This window comes from Anabrus simplex, chromosome 6 (assembly GCF_040414725.1).
Source record: "Anabrus simplex isolate iqAnaSimp1 chromosome 6, ASM4041472v1, whole genome shotgun sequence".
Taxonomy (NCBI): domain Eukaryota; kingdom Metazoa; phylum Arthropoda; class Insecta; order Orthoptera; family Tettigoniidae; genus Anabrus; species Anabrus simplex.
In genome coordinates this window covers 269,283,824-269,302,003 of record NC_090270.1, presented here as the reverse complement: position 1 = coordinate 269,302,003, position 18,180 = coordinate 269,283,824, and the positions used below count along the sequence as shown (strand labels likewise).

The 18,180-nt window shown below is 38.5% G+C and overlaps 1 protein-coding gene across 2 annotated transcripts in view; it reads right to left on the bottom strand.

The window, feature by feature from the left end:
- The window catches only part of LOC136875728 (DGAT1/2-independent enzyme synthesizing storage lipids), a 145,111-nt gene that overhangs the window by 109,080 nt on the left and 17,851 nt on the right, over positions 1-18,180 (bottom strand). For both annotated transcript variants that reach the window (XM_067149299.2, XM_067149298.2), the window contains exon 2: positions 15,455-15,587. In XM_067149299.2, coding sequence (XP_067005400.1) covers positions 15,455-15,587 — 133 coding nt within the window. The remainder of the gene's footprint in view (positions 1-15,454; positions 15,588-18,180) is intronic.

The window sequence follows — 18,180 nt, the reverse complement described above, 5'->3', positions numbered from 1 at the left end:
TACATGGAACACTACAACGCTTTTAAACATAATAAGTATTCGGCCATGAGCCAGCACATGACTGAGACAAACCATCACTTTACTATTATTAGAAGTATCAGTAAAGGAAAGTTAATGAACGAAATAGAAAATTTACATACCTTTTTGGATCAAACCTATAATAACAATCATAATCTAAATGAGGTCATAGAAAATCAAAATCTTCTATATGAATTAACACTCAAATTAATATACATTGTGAATTCACATCAGAATAAAATTCCATCTTTTTAAATCCATTCATCCAGATGTTTCATCCACCAAGCCAAACGCTAGGCCTGCCTACACCACCCCCATTAACGCCCCTCCAGTAACGACACAGGCGCATAAGGATCAACCTTACCCTTCTCTGCCTCCACGCCCCACTCCTCCTTTACTGCACAGGTATAACACCAGGAATAGAAGTGTTAGTCAGGCAAGAGCTGCAGGAACAGTCAGATCTACCTAGCACAACCTTGATGAGTAAGTTACTGCGCAACTGACGTACAGTAGAGTCTCGCTCAACCGACCTTCGCTTATCCGACATTCCATGTTATCAGACACTGAACTTCTGGTGGAGATTAAAGGACCTGCCAATATCTGGCCCCATTCTGCAAGAAAAGGCGATGTATTTCCAGAAGGAGTTTAATGAAGGGGACCCTAAATTTACTGCTAGTGCTGGGTGGCTTCATCGGTGGAAAAAACGGTACGGCATTAGGCAGCTTAATATCTGTGGAGAAAAACTGTCAGCTAAATCTGATGAGGTTGTGAAATTTTAAAAGGAATGTCAAGTAATAATACTTGCTGAAGGATTAACCGGTTATCATATTTTTAATTATAATGAGACTGGGCGAAATTTCAAGCGCTGCCATCAAAAACACTCGTAGCCCAAGCCGAGACGTCTGCACCTGGCTACAAGCGTAGTAAGGAAAGATTTACTGCTCTTATCTGTAGTAATGTTACTGGGTACTTAAAAGGAAAATTGCTTATGACTGGTAAAGCAAAGAAGCCTAGGGCATTTAAAAATATTTCTGTTAATGCTCTTCCAGTCCATTACACGAATCAGAAGGCTGCCTGGATGTCTGCTGACATCTTTAAAGACTGTTTTGTTACACAGTTTGTTTCAGATGTAGAAAAAATTCTAGCTTCAAACACTCTCCCTAGAAAACTTCTTCTTCAACTAGACAATGCTCCATCACACCCAAATGAACAGCAACTTAGAAGTGGTGACATCAAATTCATGTTCCTCCCTCCTAACGTGACGTCATTATGCCAGCCAGTGGACCAAGGTGTGCTGGAAACACTGAAGAGGAAATATCGGCGGAAACTCCTTTCATCCTTGATTGCTGGCAAGTTTCTTTTCGTAAGATACTTGGAATGTTTTCGTTCAATACTGCATGTACTGTACAATTGAACTGATAATTCAGTAAATAGAGTGCTGTAAAACATGTTATTGTTTTAGTAATAAAGTACAGCCTTCCTGTTTGTTTTAGTTAATTTTCAAAGTAATTCTGTATTATCTGACATTTTCGCTGATCCGACATACTCCAGGTCCCGTTTAGGTCGGATAATCGAGACTACACTGTATTACATACCTGAAGTTTCTTGTTAATACATGTGCTTCAAAATACTAATTCTAACTTCTCTTAATTCATTACAGACAATATCCATCTCTAAAACCAATAATCACATCAACAAGAAAGATTATTCTCACATGACTGTTCATAAATGCCAAGGATATAATTTCACAATTAAGCAGCAGACTCAACTTGGAATCTTGACGCTGCTTCACGCGACAGAAAACATACGATCGTATATTTTTATAATTACAACATCTTAATAACAACACTCAATCTTATCCAATTTACTGTTAAACATCCAGTTGTTTATAATTAGAGGCATGATTTTTTCGCATTAATTTTTGAACAATTTCGCGAGGATACTAATTTTCGCGTTATTTCGCGAATTAGATATTGCCGTATTGCTTTAATTTCGCTTTAATGAAATTCTAAAATTAATCTTTAAATGTTTCATTACTATCACTGATCGTTGATTGTGGACGTTTAACACTTTGAAGACGATGTCACCCCATGTGGGGTGACGGACCCTCATACAAAATATAGTATGTCACCCCTCATGGGGTGACACGGCAGTGCGTCCAGGCCTTTCAACTTTAGGCTGTCGCACGAAACTAGCGCTACCATTCGCTGTTGTATTGCATTGCTTGTTCACGTAAGGTGTTCATAGAGTGCAGTGCAGTGCCCATTCCTTTCTCAACACGCTGGGCATTGCGCAACAAACAGTGGAATTTCTCTGACATTTGTCACCCCATATGGGGTGACATACGCAACCATCAGAATTCAATTATTAATGGCAAGGAAAATAATGTGGATTTGAGTCTATTATTGCTTTATTCTTACATACTGGTTGAGATTTAGTACTCAGATGAAATTGTAAACCGGGGTTACATCTGAATAAAAAAAATGTTTCTGCAAACCTGGGAATGTTCCCCAGTAGTTGTCTCTGGCTGATGATTTGGTTGAATCATTGCCCGATGCAGCACCGGAATCTTTGCTAGTGTCCTCACTACACAAACTACTGTTGAATTCTGACTCGGAAAAGGTGGCATCGCATTGCAAATCCTAAATGTCAACATCTCTTGATTCAACACACGAAACCTTTTCAGGTTGTTCTTCTATCTCTCTATCGGTAATCATGGCTTACTCAACACAGAAACACACAACATGAATTAATTTCTTGTCACAAAACTGTAAATTACAAGGAACTCGTTGAAAGGCACGTAAATCAACAGCTCACAGTACAGAGCACGGTGTTCCACAACAACAAAGGTAAAAAGGCCGTCACCCCTGTAGGGGTGACATGCGCTTTCTCTGTTGCATAGTCAACCTAATAACCTTATGTCACCCCAATGGGGGGACACAAAAATAGTAACTTTGAACATAAAATATGTCTTTGATTATCATCTACGAATGAAATTACGAACATCCGTAGCCCACAACAACCTGAAAAATGTATACGGCATTTCAGCAGTTTACCGCGGAAAAAGCAAATGTACACGTCGACGCTAAAGTGTTAATTGATAGACTGTACATACCTGGTACATACTTTTGAAGCCATTTCCGGACTGCAGGGTCGTCTACCTTCTCCAGTGGGATGTTGGCTTTGACTAGCATCGCTGTTGTTTCAGGAATAAATTCTATTTTTTCACTCTTAGCTTTCTTTTGCATATCTAATGAGAGGTCTATTGTTGCCTGCTGTTTCACTGTTGGAGTGCTAAATTTACGTTCTGAATGTTTCTTATTTTTAAAACAATGTTTTGAGACAGTATCTTTTTTCTCCCACACGATACGAACATTAAAAAATTTACACATTAATATATTGCTTTCCAAAACTTATAAACCTTCACTCGCAAACTGTTTAGCTCTGCTGTGCACCTTAACACTTGTCGAGCGACTCATCTTCGCTACTGTTTGTGATCACTTTCTTAATTTTACCTGACCACGAAGCCGAAATACACCAGTCAATTGTGCTGCTTGTAGACGTCATTAGGCATTCAAGGACTGCACAGTGCCGTGAGGAGACAGACTGGGGTGGGATTACCAGCCACCACAAGAACAACATTCCAAACATTTTGTTTGGCAAAGGGCCTGGTGCCAACCCCTTTTCTTTGATGCCATGTCTTAAAGATATTTTCCAGAACATTAATGATATGATAACATGTCTTTCCTGTCGATGAATCTATGTTCGTTCTTCCTTTTCTCTTCATACATAATCTTGGAACAAAATGTCAAGTTCGTTATTCACTATAGATTTCGCTGTAATATCGCGCTTATCGCAAAATAATTGAATTTCGCTTTAAAATGGCCTTATCGCTTTAATTCGTGAACACAATATCCATATTTTCTTAACCAGAAACATATGATTCATAAAGATATCGCAAAATCGCTTCAAAATATTTTTTGTAGCGTTTATCGTTAATGCGAAAAAATCATGCCTCTATTTATAATTAACTGACTACCTTCAGATTGGGCAAAAGCAGTAATTGCACCTATCTATAAGCAAGGGAACAGGAAGGATTTCAACAACTATTGAGGTATCTCATTGATTAGTGTACCAGGCAAAGTATTCACTGGCATCTTGGAAGGGAGGGTGCGATCAGTCGTTGAGAGGAAGTTGGATGAAAACCAGTGTGGTTTCAGACCACAGAGAGGCTGTCAGGATCAGATTTTCAGTAAGCGCCAGGTAATTGAAAAATGCTACGATAGGAATAGGCAGTTGTGTTTATGTTTCGTAGATCTAGAGAAAGCATATGACAGGGTACCGAGGAAAAAGATGTTCGTCATACTGGGGGACTATGGAATTAAAGCTAGATTATTAAAAGCAATCAAAGGCATTTATGTTGACAATTGGGCTTCAGTGAGAATTGATGGTAGAATGAGTTCTTGGTTCAGGGTACTTACAGGGGTTAAACAAGGCTGTAATCTTTCACCTGTTCGTAGTTTACATGGATCATCTGCTGAAAGGTATAAAATGGCAGGGAGGGATTCAGTTAGGTGGAAATGTAGTAAGCAGTCTGGCTATGCAGACAACTTGGTCTTAATGGCAGATTGTGCTGAAAGCCTGCAGTGTAATATCTTGGAACTTGAAAATAGGTGCAATGAGTATGGTATGAAAATTAGCCTCTCGAAGACTAAATTGATGTCAGTAGGTAAGAAATTCAACAGAACTGAATGTCAGATTGGTGATACAAAGCTAGAACAGGTCGATAATTTCAAGTATTTAGGTTGTGTGTTCTCCCAGGATGGTAATATAGTAACTGAGATTGAATCAAGGTGTCGTAAAGCTAATGCAGTGAGCTCACAGTTCCGATCAACAGTATTCTGTAAGAAGGAAGTGAGCTCCCAGACGAAACTATCTTTACATCGGTCTGTTTTCAGACCAACTTTGCTTTACGGGAGCAAAAGCTACATGAAAGTAGCAAGTATGATTGTTGGTACAAACAGATGGGAACAATGACAGGAGGGTACTCAGAATGAGGAGATAGTCTAATTTAGGAATGAACTCGATAGATGAAGCTGTACACAATAACCGGCTTCGGTGGTGGGATCATGTGAGGCGAATGGAGGAGGATAGGTTACCTAGGAGAATAATGGACTCTGTTATGGAGGGTAAGAGAAGTAGAGGTAGACCAAGACGACGATGGTTAGACTCGGTTTCTAACGATTTAAAGATAAGAGGTATAGAACTAAATGAGGCCACAACACTAGTTACAAATCGAGGATTGTGGCGACCTTTAGTAAATTCACAGAGGCTTGCAGACTGAACGCTGAAAGGCATAACAGTCTATAATGATAAATGTATGTATGTATATATGATTTTATCATGATCAGGATGTACTGGTATAATTTTCAAGAGCAGAGTCACGTCATAATATTCGAAGATTGTTGTGCATGCAAACTGTAAATGATTATAGGAATATTTAGGATATTCGTACAATATTAGATAGTTCTAGACTGTGTGTATATGATTCTGACTATGTCTTCGGTATATTTGTGTCCAGTAATACAGTATTATATTCTGAGTTCTCCGATACTGTTGTCAATTTCACATTTATTCACGCTGACTGTGGATCATTCTTCGAGATTATTCCCGAACATTTGATGACTTTCATCCCGGGTCAACCACTTGTGTTTGAATGGCGCAGATATTCATGTAGTAAAGCTACTGATATGCGATTGTGTTTGAGCATAACGGTCATTTCGCGTGTTCTCTAATTTTGTAAATATTGTAATATATTGTAGATATTGTGTTGGGATTAAAGTTGTAGTTTTGGTGTGCGTATATTTCCACTGTTTCACATGTGTTATATTGTGAACTAGGCAACATCATTTTTTCCATATTTCAGTGTCTGGACTTGTACTGTGGTGTTGTCAGAGTTTAGATTTTGTTTAATTTAGGTGGACCATTTAGAGTGACATTTCACTACTTGAATTTATTTCTTTAATTTAATTAAACCAGAGATAAATAGAATAATGAACAGATACTTATTTCATTGCATTAATTCAGTTTTAAAAGAACATTATCGCATCAAATTATGTCTGTAAACAGTTATGATAAATTCATATTTTTAATAGAATTATTGTGATCTAGTATGATTTCTTACCAATTTAATTTTTTCTTCTTTTCCTAATATTTTCAGATTTGATCATGAGAACCCAGATCTTTTCCATTTACAAACAACAACAACAACAACAATAATCATTTCTTCGCTCCAGCAAGCCGGGTGCAGTTGTGTACAAGCCTCCTCCAGTTTATCATGCGACGCCAGTTCATATCTCTAATTTCAAGGTCCTTCAGTATCTGTTTTTTCCAAACATCACAAGGTCTTCCTCTTGGTCTCTTTCCAGGAACATTGTGGTCAAAGTATGTTCGAGGAGTCCTGTGAGGGTCCATTCTTTTCATGTGACCATACCATTGCAATCTCTTCACTTCTAGAGTCTCCAGCAAGCTTCTTTCCAATCCAAGCTGTTGCCGGGTATCTGCATTCCTTATTTTATCAATTTTTGTTTTTTGTAGACAAGAACGGAGGAACTTCATTTCTGTTGCCTGAAGACGACTCTTTGTTGGTCCAGTAAGTGTTGTTGCTTCCAGGTTATACGTCAATATAGGTACTAGATATATTTTGTACAAGCTGATCTTGGAAACTAAAGGAAATGTTTCATCCCAAAGTATTTGACGTACAGCGTGATCAAATTTGGAAGCTTTCCGTATTCTGTTGCTAATCTCTTGATGTATGGTATTGTCTGATGACAGAACACTACCTAAGTACTGGAAGTTGTCTACAATATCCATCTCCTCATCTCTAATTCTTAGATGAACAGTTGGAGAGTTTCTGCTCATCACCAAGCCAACTGTCTTCGTTTTGCTGATTTTGAGACCTAAGGTTGTAAAAGCTTCATGCTAGAGATCTAGTCTAGTTTGTACGTCCGCTTCTGTCTCGCCCCATACCATTACACGATCAGCGAAAACCAGGGCATTAGTTGTTGGATCCTTTCTTTTAACTGCTTTTAAAACTTCATCCATTATGATTATGAAGAGAAGTGGTGAAAGACAACTTCCTTGCTGGACTCCACTTTTCGTTTCAAACCAACCTGACCTTCCATCCTGGACCTGGACACAACACTTGGTTTCATCATGTAATCGTTGTACTTGTGTTATGATGTCATCAGGCACTTTCTTATGTCTCAAACATTCCCATAAATGCCTGCATGGTGTAATTATGTAATGTGTAATTATGAATTGGTTCGGGCAAAATAGGAAAGAGTTTAAATGTACCATCCCATCTGATCTATTTTTCTGTACCTTAAGACCAACAATTAATTATCTAGTAACAATTATTTTCATCATCATAACTAAAAAGAATGAAAAATAATACTTATCTTCTTTTTAAACCATGCCAATGTTTGAATTTTATTCAGTTTTTCTTTGTCATATCCCACATCCTTAGTCATTTCATTCAGGCTTGCTAAATCCTTACTGAGCACCCCTGAGGAGTCTCAACGTTCTGCTGCTGATGTCTAACGGGTGCGCTATCCACATTAAGCTCCAATCACCACGTGAGTTGGCTGTGCCGTTTAGGTCACATAGGTGTGAGCTTGCATTCTAAAGATTGTGGGTTCACCTGATGATGGTTTTCCATTATCACACCACCTAACTGCTGGGATCATGGCTGCACTACCTTCCCAGTCTTAGCCCTTTCCCATTCTTGGATTGGTGAAAACCCTCCATGTGTTAATTATAGATTAAACCATAAGAAGGAAAAAAAGAAAAAAGGGATGAAAAGGGTTCCAAAGGGTTGAACTTCTGTAGGGATAACTTGAGACACGGAACTGAGTTATAACCTGCAGAACTGATAACTTGAGACAACTTGAAATTGTTCTTCAATTCAGAAAGAGGCCAAGTTCTTGAAATAGTCAACATGTTCAGGTTTGAGGTCTCTTCTCCACCAACACTCGTTTATTTTTTGCTAGTGGCTTTACGTCGCACCGACACAGATAGGTCTTGTGGTGGCAATGGGATAGGAAAGGCTTAGGAGTTGGAAGGAAGCGACCATGGCCTTAATTAAGGTACAGCCTTAGCATTTGCCTGGTGTGAAAATGGGAAACCACAGAACACCATCTTCCTTTAGTTTCTGAAGACTTGTAGTTATGATTGTGATAACAACAGATAGATGAAACTTCAAGTTTATGGTCTTCTAATTACCTTATCTATAATTTTGTTCAGGTTCTTATATGTGTGGCAGGGAGAGATTCAGTTAGGACAAAATGTAGTAACCAGTGTGGTCTATGCTGACAATCTGGTCTTAATGGCAGACTGTGCTGAAAACCTGCAATCTAATATCTTGGAACATGAAAATAGGTGCAGTGAGTATAATATGAAAATGAGCATTTGCAAGACTAAAGTGGTGTCAGTAAGGAAGAAACCTACGAGAATTGAAGGTCAGGTTGGAAACACAAACCTGGAACAGGAAGATCATTTCAAGTATTTAGGATTTGTATTCTCCCAGGATGGTAGCATAGTAAGCGAGGCTGATCAAGGCTCAGCAAAGCTAATGTGGTAAACTCGCAGAGAATGTTAAGAAGATGCATGCAGAGGATGCTTCCAGGTCCTGACTGATCCCTTTAGTGCTGTGAAGGCGACATCAGGATGACGTCTTTGTTGATTCTGAGGCCGTTGCAGAAGTCGGCGAAGAAAGACATAGTCATACCCCATGCTCCGACCATAAGTCCCACAACTTCCTGGTTTTTGAGGTAGTATTGATCAAGATAGTACGAGAGGTGGTCAGTAGTGGTGATTGAGCAAGTGGGCAGGCAAAAAAATGTACCGACAACAAAAAAGATCCGGCTTTGTGAAATATAGCGGGCAGAGAGAGGATGGAGATGTTATACATCAAAACTGAAAGAAAGATAAAAGCTACAAAATGGTAAGTTTTTTAATGCTCTCTGAACGAATTTCAACACAGAGATAAAGGTTGTAGGTTTGGATCCCACTGGTGTCCAGATGGCCATTTTTGTTCTGTACTTAATATCTCTTCAACACATACTATATGTATGTAACACGACCTAATGGGCTGAAAATAGATTTTGATTTTTCAACCTTCATAGCTAATTTTATGTTATCTTTTTCAGACAAATTCATAACCTTGATCTGAATTGGAAAACAAACTTCACTCAAATTTGTATTTTCTTCTAACACATCAAGATGTTTCTAATGGAATGCCATATGATTCCACTCTAAATTAAGTAACAGTCAAATTCCATACGCTTTTTTTAATGATGAATATCATCCATGTGACTCTGTACTACGTCATTTTGAAACCACAAGCCCAAGAAAGTGTAACCTCACTTAATGTTTCACCAAAACTGTGACGTAATTTTAATTCTACTGTAAATGAGTGAAACTTCACTTAATCATTCTGCAGGACCGTAAAGCAATTTTAATCTGACGATGTATAACACTTAAGACATTCAATTTTAATTTGTTGTACAACCTTATTTTAATTTATATGTTTCTATATTATGACCTGTCAAGTTTATATAATTTTTGGCTGAAGATGATCTCATGGGAAGATCAAAACTAGTTCCAACTGAACGTGGCCTTTTTAGCAAAGTAAAGAATAGGTGGAACCATTCTAGCTTTTTGCTTTTCAATTTGTAATTTGTATTTGAATACAGATCAGTAAGAAACTTACTGCTTATGATCGCAAAAGTCTGGCGACCAAGGAGCAATTCTTCCTATTTTGTAGGTAGAAGGTTCTGGGTTCAGGATAATTTTCTCTGCCCATGTCCATGTTTCCCTTTTATCTTGACTTCTATGATTAGTTGTATCAGGCCATATTGTCATTTTGGAAGAAGTGACTGAAATAGGCTGCTTTTCTGCATATTGTGAGGGTGAAGAGTAGGGAGGCATCCTACTGAGTTTTGTAAGTCTTGAAACTTTTACCTTATATTCACCATATTTTGTGCGTTCATTAAGCCAAAATTAAGATTAATCTAGCATTTGGAACAATTTGGTAACATAATTTCAGATATAAAACACATTTTATATAAATAATTTTAATATTTTAAAAACATTATGTACCATTTTTTGAATTTTTACTTTGAAACTTTTTTGTGATAGTTCTTAGTGACATGTGAATAATTATTGGCATTATTTTTTGAAAAATTACATAATTGATGTTATTAGAGTAATTTTTATTTCATCATTTTGCATTCTTTTTAGAAATTCTCAAATATTCATATTTGACTCAGGATATCTCTGTCAGATATTATTTTTCAAAATGGATATCAACTTCTATGCATCTCACATGGTAGTATAGGTATGCCAAGTTTGAAGACAATCAAGCACTGTTGCACTTACAACATTTTGATTACTGAAAAATAAAGTTTTGAAAAAATGCTAATTTTGTATAAAATCACAGTAGCTGCTGCATCAGAACTTCCCAGCACCAAATATTTATCTTTCCTTGGCCCTTTTCTTCTCCTCAGTAAGAGTTTTTAACATTCTACTCTTACTTATTAACACCTTATATATAAAAACACGTATCCCTAGCAGTAATGATCTATCTTTAAATGTTCAAAGATAAGAATAGTTTTCACTAAATATTGTTTGTATATTCCATCACAGTACACCATATCATATACTAGTGTTAAGTTATTAATTCCATTTAAGAATTATTGGGAAATCTAACACGCTGAACCCAAACTGAACTTTGAAGATTGAAATATTCCTCAGCAAACGTAAACAAAACTACAAGGCGCATATGATGTGCATGATTTGCCATATATAATGGGGAATATGACTATTTCTCATGTTCCTCTGTGTACATAATTACAGAAACTGTCCACAGATGACAACACAAACCAGTACACCAGGAATCGTCAGAAATTCAAAAGCAGAAATATGTTATACAGTGAAATTTCATAGGTATTCATTGAGGAAATGGGCATGGCTTTTCAAAGGGATTTTTTAAAATGGCCACGCATTAAAAATATAATATCGCCATGTGCCCCAAGGAATTGGGTAACTTTTTGGGCAAACACCTCAATTTTGGTTTTTGGGCCATTTTTGCCTTAAAAAACTCAGTAGGATCTCCCCTTTTAACATGAGTTCTGGGCATTATGGATTACCTCCTTGTTGGTGATGTGGTCTACCAATGGGATCTTCAGTATTCTGTCATACATCCACATTTGATGATGATGATGCTTGTTGTTTAAAGGGGCCTAACATCTAGGTCATGGGCTCCTAATGGTACGAAATGAGACGAAATGAAATGACTAAATCCTCCACTAACAAGAATCAAAATGCGAGGACGAAGATTGAATGGATGTACATGAATTTAAAACGATCAGTGGAACCGACCCACAGTGCCCCACATGCACAGAAGCTGGCATTAAACAATAGTACAACTGACTAAACAATAGTACAACTGACCAAGGACTGCTTCTATAGCACGATACTGAATCAATGATACTTATAGTCAAAAGTGGTCCGAAATCCAAGTCATCGGCCCCTCATAATGGTACTTATCGCTACAAAAGTAGAACCATGGTATTTGTCATGTTGCGTTTCTAATCAAAAGTAGTGTAGACTCGCAGTATTCCACACATTATGTTACTACTCACAGGTAATGAAATTCGCACATGTATTACAGACCTACGGTGTGTCGCACATTGCAGTGCCATTTACAGGCAACGCAAACCTATGGTGTTCATCACATAAGTGTACTAACCACAGGGACTCGTACTATCTCGTGGTGTTCCTCATACAGTGGGTACTAATCATAGGCAAGCCAGAACCATGGGTTCCCTCATCCCATGGTGTTGCTCATATAGTGCTACTAATCACAGGTTCTGTAAAAGCCGTTGCGCACTTGTTTTCTACTAATCACAAACCTATTTGGTACCTAACATAGTGGTACTACACGCAAGTAAAAGCGACCCATGGTGTTCCCCGCGTGGTGGTACTAATCAAAAGCAGTTTAATGGTTCTATTAGTCACCTCTTATGACAGGCAGGGGATACCATGGATGTATTCTTCATCTGCGTCCCCCACCCACAGGGGGTACATCCACATTTCAAAGGCCACCAAGTCAGTTCATCGATGAAGCCTTTAATGCCCATCCCTCGACACTAGTGATGCAAATTCCAGTGCCTCTGCTGACAATGGTGTGCACAGTGCCAGTGCCAAGCGTGTCACTGTGCCAAAACCACCGGTGCCACGATGACTACTTATTCACTGGACTCATATAAAACGTTTATGCTTCATGTATTGACAAAAAAGGAACTACACATAGATATACCATAATTTATATTAATATTTACACGCAAATTACTACAAAGTAACCCTCAAACAAATTTTTCATTCACATTCAAGAACGGTATTTTTCTCACTTTATTCACTGACAGTCTGTTTCGTGTGTTAGTCAAAATTTACATGCAAATTACTACAAAATAACCCTCAAATAAATTTTCCATTCATATTCAAGAACAGTATTTTTTTCACTTCATTCGTTGACAGTCTGTAAGCGAAAATTTCATCAGCTTTCAAAAGCACACCTTCGGCGGTCGCCGATGTTGCTACAACACACAACTTCCGGACAGCTAAATAGTAAATGTTGGGATACTGAAGCTTTCTTCCCAACCACCATTTTAATGGATCTGTCTGCCTAGCTATTAAGAGGTCTTCCAGGTACGACGAAGCATATGCCGTTAACCCATTAGTGCCTAAAGTTATTTTTTGTCTTACCACCATCCTGGCTACAAATGTGATTCAACAAGGAACGCTACGAATTGAGAACAATGTTTTCTTATTTCCTGTTAGCTACAGCCTTTCTGAAGTGAAAGAAAGTATTGTGGGCTTAAAACCATGCATAAAGATCATACTTTTTATCATTTTTAAGACGTTCGAATTTTCGGATGCTAAGCACTAATAACATATTATTGTCGATTTGAACGATATACAAAATTTGAAAATATCTCACACTGCTATGTACTGGTTTGTATCATCTGCAGTGAAATAGCTTCACAAAGGGCTAGATTTTTGTCTACCTGCCATTGACACGGAGTTCATGACAATCAATAATATAACGAAAGAGAATAAAGCATAGTGTGGCACGGTACGGCAGCACTTGGTAGGATGGGGTGACCAAGTAGGTACCGTACTGTAGAAGTGATCTGTCCTGGCACTGACACCGGCACGTATCTGGGAAGCACTGGTCTGTACGTGCCATGCCGTTGGCACGAGACAGTCACGTGGCCACACACAATAGTGCTTCGTTTGGCAACAGTGCCAGCCGCCAGTGCCCGTCATACTGTTTGATGTACACATGGAAAAGCAGACTTGATTAATGTGTGTTCTTGTTCTTACTAACGCTATAAATAAGGTCAATATTCACGTCACAAACCCTTTTGTTCTTGTAAACGTTTCACAGATTTATTCTTATGGCAGTGCCACTGGCACTGATTCATTTTAAATCGTGACACCGTGCCGTCTCTGGCGCGGGTGTCAAAGCACGGTGCCAGTGCCTTCCTTACATCACTACTTGACACCAAAAAGCAGCACCAGTAACATATAACACTTCACAAGTTTTGAATTGGAGGTCAAGACTGCAGAACTAATTCTGGTTTTGATCCTATTCCTGTGTTAGCCAGCACGCTAGATTCCTGAAATGTGACACACTTTCTGTCCAGGCTCATAACAGTGTTGGTGATTTTCTGCTTGCTGACTGCCATGAATTTTGTTTTATGAATGTTTATCTTAAGATCAAACTCCCTACTTACTTCACCTGATGCTGTTCAAAAAGAATTGAAGGTCTTCAAAATTGTCAGCATGTATCATGGTATCATTTACATAGTGGATGATGTTTATTTGCTTCCCAATGATATTGATTCCTTTATCAACTTCATCAAGAAAAATGTACTCAAAAATGACTTAAACGTTCGGCCATTAACACGTTCACTGCCGCCTTAAATAAACCTAGAGACTAAATCACCCCAGTAGCCAATACGTTTTTCTTTCCTTTCTCTTAATTAGAATATAGTTTTAACACTACAAGAGAAGTTTTTATACATACACATGAAAAATCATTGATGATGATGTGTGAAGAACTGAAGGACAATACAACATCCTCGGTGCCAGTAAACACACATATGCATCACTGATGTGCGTGTTATAAATACAGCATATTTACATTGCTTTGGAACAAATGATGTTACACTGTTATGTAATAATTGTTCACACCAAGAATATCTTTCAATAACTGTTTTTTGATGGAATAGTGAATATTATTGTAGTCATTCATATCATGTATAGCACTAGTGGTAAATCCTAATGCAAGGCTCTAAGCAGAGTGCAGAATTTCCAGGGCACTGAGGACAATTATAAACTGAGACAGTTCATTTCCCTTTTTGTGGCACAATTGACATCACTTTCCCATAGATTTGTGCTTTGTGTTGAATTTAAAGGGCCAGTAGAATTGTCACTGCCAATTTCATCCATTATTACACCAGTATGAAAGCAACAGGTCACAAACCAATAACCCTAACACGTAACTCGAACCTCAATCTGAGTACCATTAGAGAAGACCAAAGCCCAATCACTGTGCCGACTAACAAAGACAAGCAAAACCCGGATCATATACGATGACGCACATGAATGTCAACGGCATGTAGTGCGGGAACAACATGACAGACATACGCGTCAGGCGGCAACCAATGTATTCATCACCTTCAGTATGTAACAAATTTAAAAAACGTAATGCTAAAATATTAGAAGGTAATCTGTTTGGGTTGAACAGTAGTCACTTGGTAGCCCAAGCCCAATCCAGGCTGTAGCGTCATGGGATTTTGCAGTACTGGTACAATGAGGAAAATATGTTTTATTACATGTGCTATTTGTGATATACATAGTATAATACTTAAGGTTAAACATTAAAAGTCTTTTACTGACTTGAGAGTTTATGTACATATCCTGATTTAAAGAGAATGTCCTACATTTCTTATTAGCAAAAGAGCTGAAAATGTCTACAAAAAATCTTTCTAAGCTCATAACTAGATAATCTTGAGGTGCAGCTTAGTCAACCTACTGCAAAATCCGGCCCTGCTAGGATTAGAAAGGAAGCAACCACAGCCTTGAATGCTACCATCCATCAAAAGATTTAAAGTTAATTTTCTTAGAGAATTAAGGTTAAAAGCAACACATTTTTTATAGGAAAGGTGACAGATTTAGAGGAGCTCACGACCACATACTCACCAGTTGGGAACACTTCAATCACTAATATTTGACACTCAAACCCCTACTCTTCATCACAGATCACAACAGCAATTAAGTAGCATAAGCCAGATGGTATACATACCTGTGCAGTTTATAAATGTACAATATAACAGCATTCATGTAGAACATAAAAAATATTACAAGAGGTAAGATGAACGTGAGGAGTAATGGAGCAAGCAGCCACCATATTGTAAAGTTGGAGGCGACATAGTCCACTGCAAAGAAAAAAAAAATACACTCACTGTTGTGTAGCACTGGAAATTCTCCAAGGTCTCCACAGAACACCAATACCATCTACTCGCAGTGAAAGGAACTAGGTCTGTATGTTGAGAAATGAACAGATTAACTAGCGGAAAGCAAATTTAGGAATTAAAAGGAATAGCAGATTTACAGGGATTTGCAGTACCAAATAGGAAAGGATTGTAATGTTCATGTTTAGCATACTTCTTCAATAAGTATTGGAAACTAACAATGTCAAATCAAGTATATAGATAGGAACCATTGTTCTTTCTTAATTTCATTTTTGTCCCTGTCTCTGTGCACAATGCAATGTTATTTCGTTAATCCTATTATGTGCTCCTTTTCATGCTCCTATTTCTCTTATATATGACCTTATTTCTTCAAAGGAGTTCAATTTTCTCTGAACTACATTTTAGGACTTTTTCTATTTCCCACATAAACAGAAGATATACATGTGGTCAAAATTAAGGACATTTTTAAACAAATATTACAAAAAAGATTTTTTATCATCAAGTCCTTTCAAAAGCATTCCTCATATAGTGACACACCAAAAGTCATGGGATAGGGACGTAGCACTGTGCAGGCTCTCTTCCAGCTCAGCCAAGTGCAGCAACTCAAGACATCAAATCCACAAGTGGACAGCTACCCACAACTCTCTATTTGCAGGTGCAGGGTCTTGGGTGTGAATGAACCTCACCATCACATCCCATAAAAGCTTCACAGGGCTCATATCAGGTGAACAAGGTGGCTACAGTACTCATTGAAACTCTCCAGTATGCTCCTCAAACTAGTTCTGGACAACATGGATCCAATGACATGGTGCATTATCCTGTTGGAACATCTCATCATTGTAGGGGTATGTGAAGTCCATGAAGGGCTGCAGTAGATCAGCGGATTCAGCCCAAGCTACGTGAACACACCCCACATTATTATGAAGCTGCTACCGCTAGCCTGTATGGTGCCTTGTTGACAACTAGGGTCCATGGCTTCATGGGGACTGCGCCATATCCAAATCCTGCCATCAGCTCAAATCAACTGGAACAGTGACTCATTGAACGAAGCTACATGTCGCCAGTCCTCCAGGATTCAATTAGAACGTCGAGCGCCCAGGTGAGGCACTGTGCCCAGTGTCTTGGTGCTTCTGCTCCCATATCCCACTGACAAAGAATGCACTGACCTGCTGGATATTGTCTGGTACCTCCTGCATTATATGTGGATGTCATTTGAGCCAGTGTGACTTGTCTGTTATCATGGATAATTCTAGTCAGACACCAATGATCATGAACATTAAGTATCCATAGTTGGCCACTGCACTGTCCACTGTGAGTGGTAATGCCTTACTTGAGGTATTTCCGATACACATGACACCATCAATCAAGGAATGTTAAATGTCCGAACAACTTTGACAATGGGATGTTCCATCCATCTAACCCCCACTATCATGCTCCTTTCAAAAGACGATAATTCACGTCGCCTTGCCATGACTAAGACAGACTGTGTTTGCACTCGCTCTCGAGATGGCCGATCAAACATGAGTCAGGTCTGGGCAGTTCCAAGACACCACGGAACGGTGGCGCTACAGACTATTACCTTTAAATACTGTTATCCCACGACATTTGGCATGTCAGTGTACACTATTGGACAGGAAGTAAAATTTTTATCCCCCCACCCCTCCCACTCGGCTCTGATAGCACTGCAAAACTGAATGAAAGATGCTGAGGCTGAATGTAACTCTTATTTCATTTGTACCTATTGTACTGCTAGTTTTCTCATAGAACACAATTCAGGGTTTCTTCCCATTGGACTGTTGGACAACCCAACAGTGTTGATGATGCAAAATGGAGGAGGACTCAAAGCTGGAAAAATACAGAGAATAGTGACTGAGACACTAGAGAGTAATTTCCTGATATCTGAAGATGGAATTTTTGACCAGTCCTCAATAAGAAGACAACATACCGTAAGTGTTCCAATAAAGATAACCTGAATAACAAACATTACTGGAAGAGCACATCAGGACCACTTCTCAGGAGCCTTTCAGCAGCTATTTACAAGCAAACTGTCTGGATTGGACCAAACAGACTTCAATAAAACTTAAGTGAATGATCAATTCTACTTTCTTCTTCTTTTTCTTTTTTTTCATGGGGCCTCTAAATATTAGTTCCTAATTAGCATCGACCTCTAAGATCTTTTGCTACCATGTTTTTCCTTCATTCCCACCTAGATATACCTGCTCCCTTCACAAAGCTGCAGGTTGTTGTTATTGGGTCTTCTTGGTTTTTTTCCTCTCTCTTCACCTGCTAGTCCTAGAGTGGAGAGTCTGATTCTACCCAGCGCCTCACATTCGAAAAGTATGTGTTCAGCTGATTCCTCTGCTTCATTGCATTTCCTATATATATTGTCTCTTATTACTCCAATTCTATTTTCTTTTTTCTTTTTTTTTTTTTTTTTTTTTTTTTTTTGCTAGTGGCTTTACGTCGCACCGACACAGGTAGCTCTTATGGCAACGATGAGATAGAAAAGGCCTAGGAGCTGGAAGGAAGCAGCCATGGCCTTAATTAAGGTACAGTC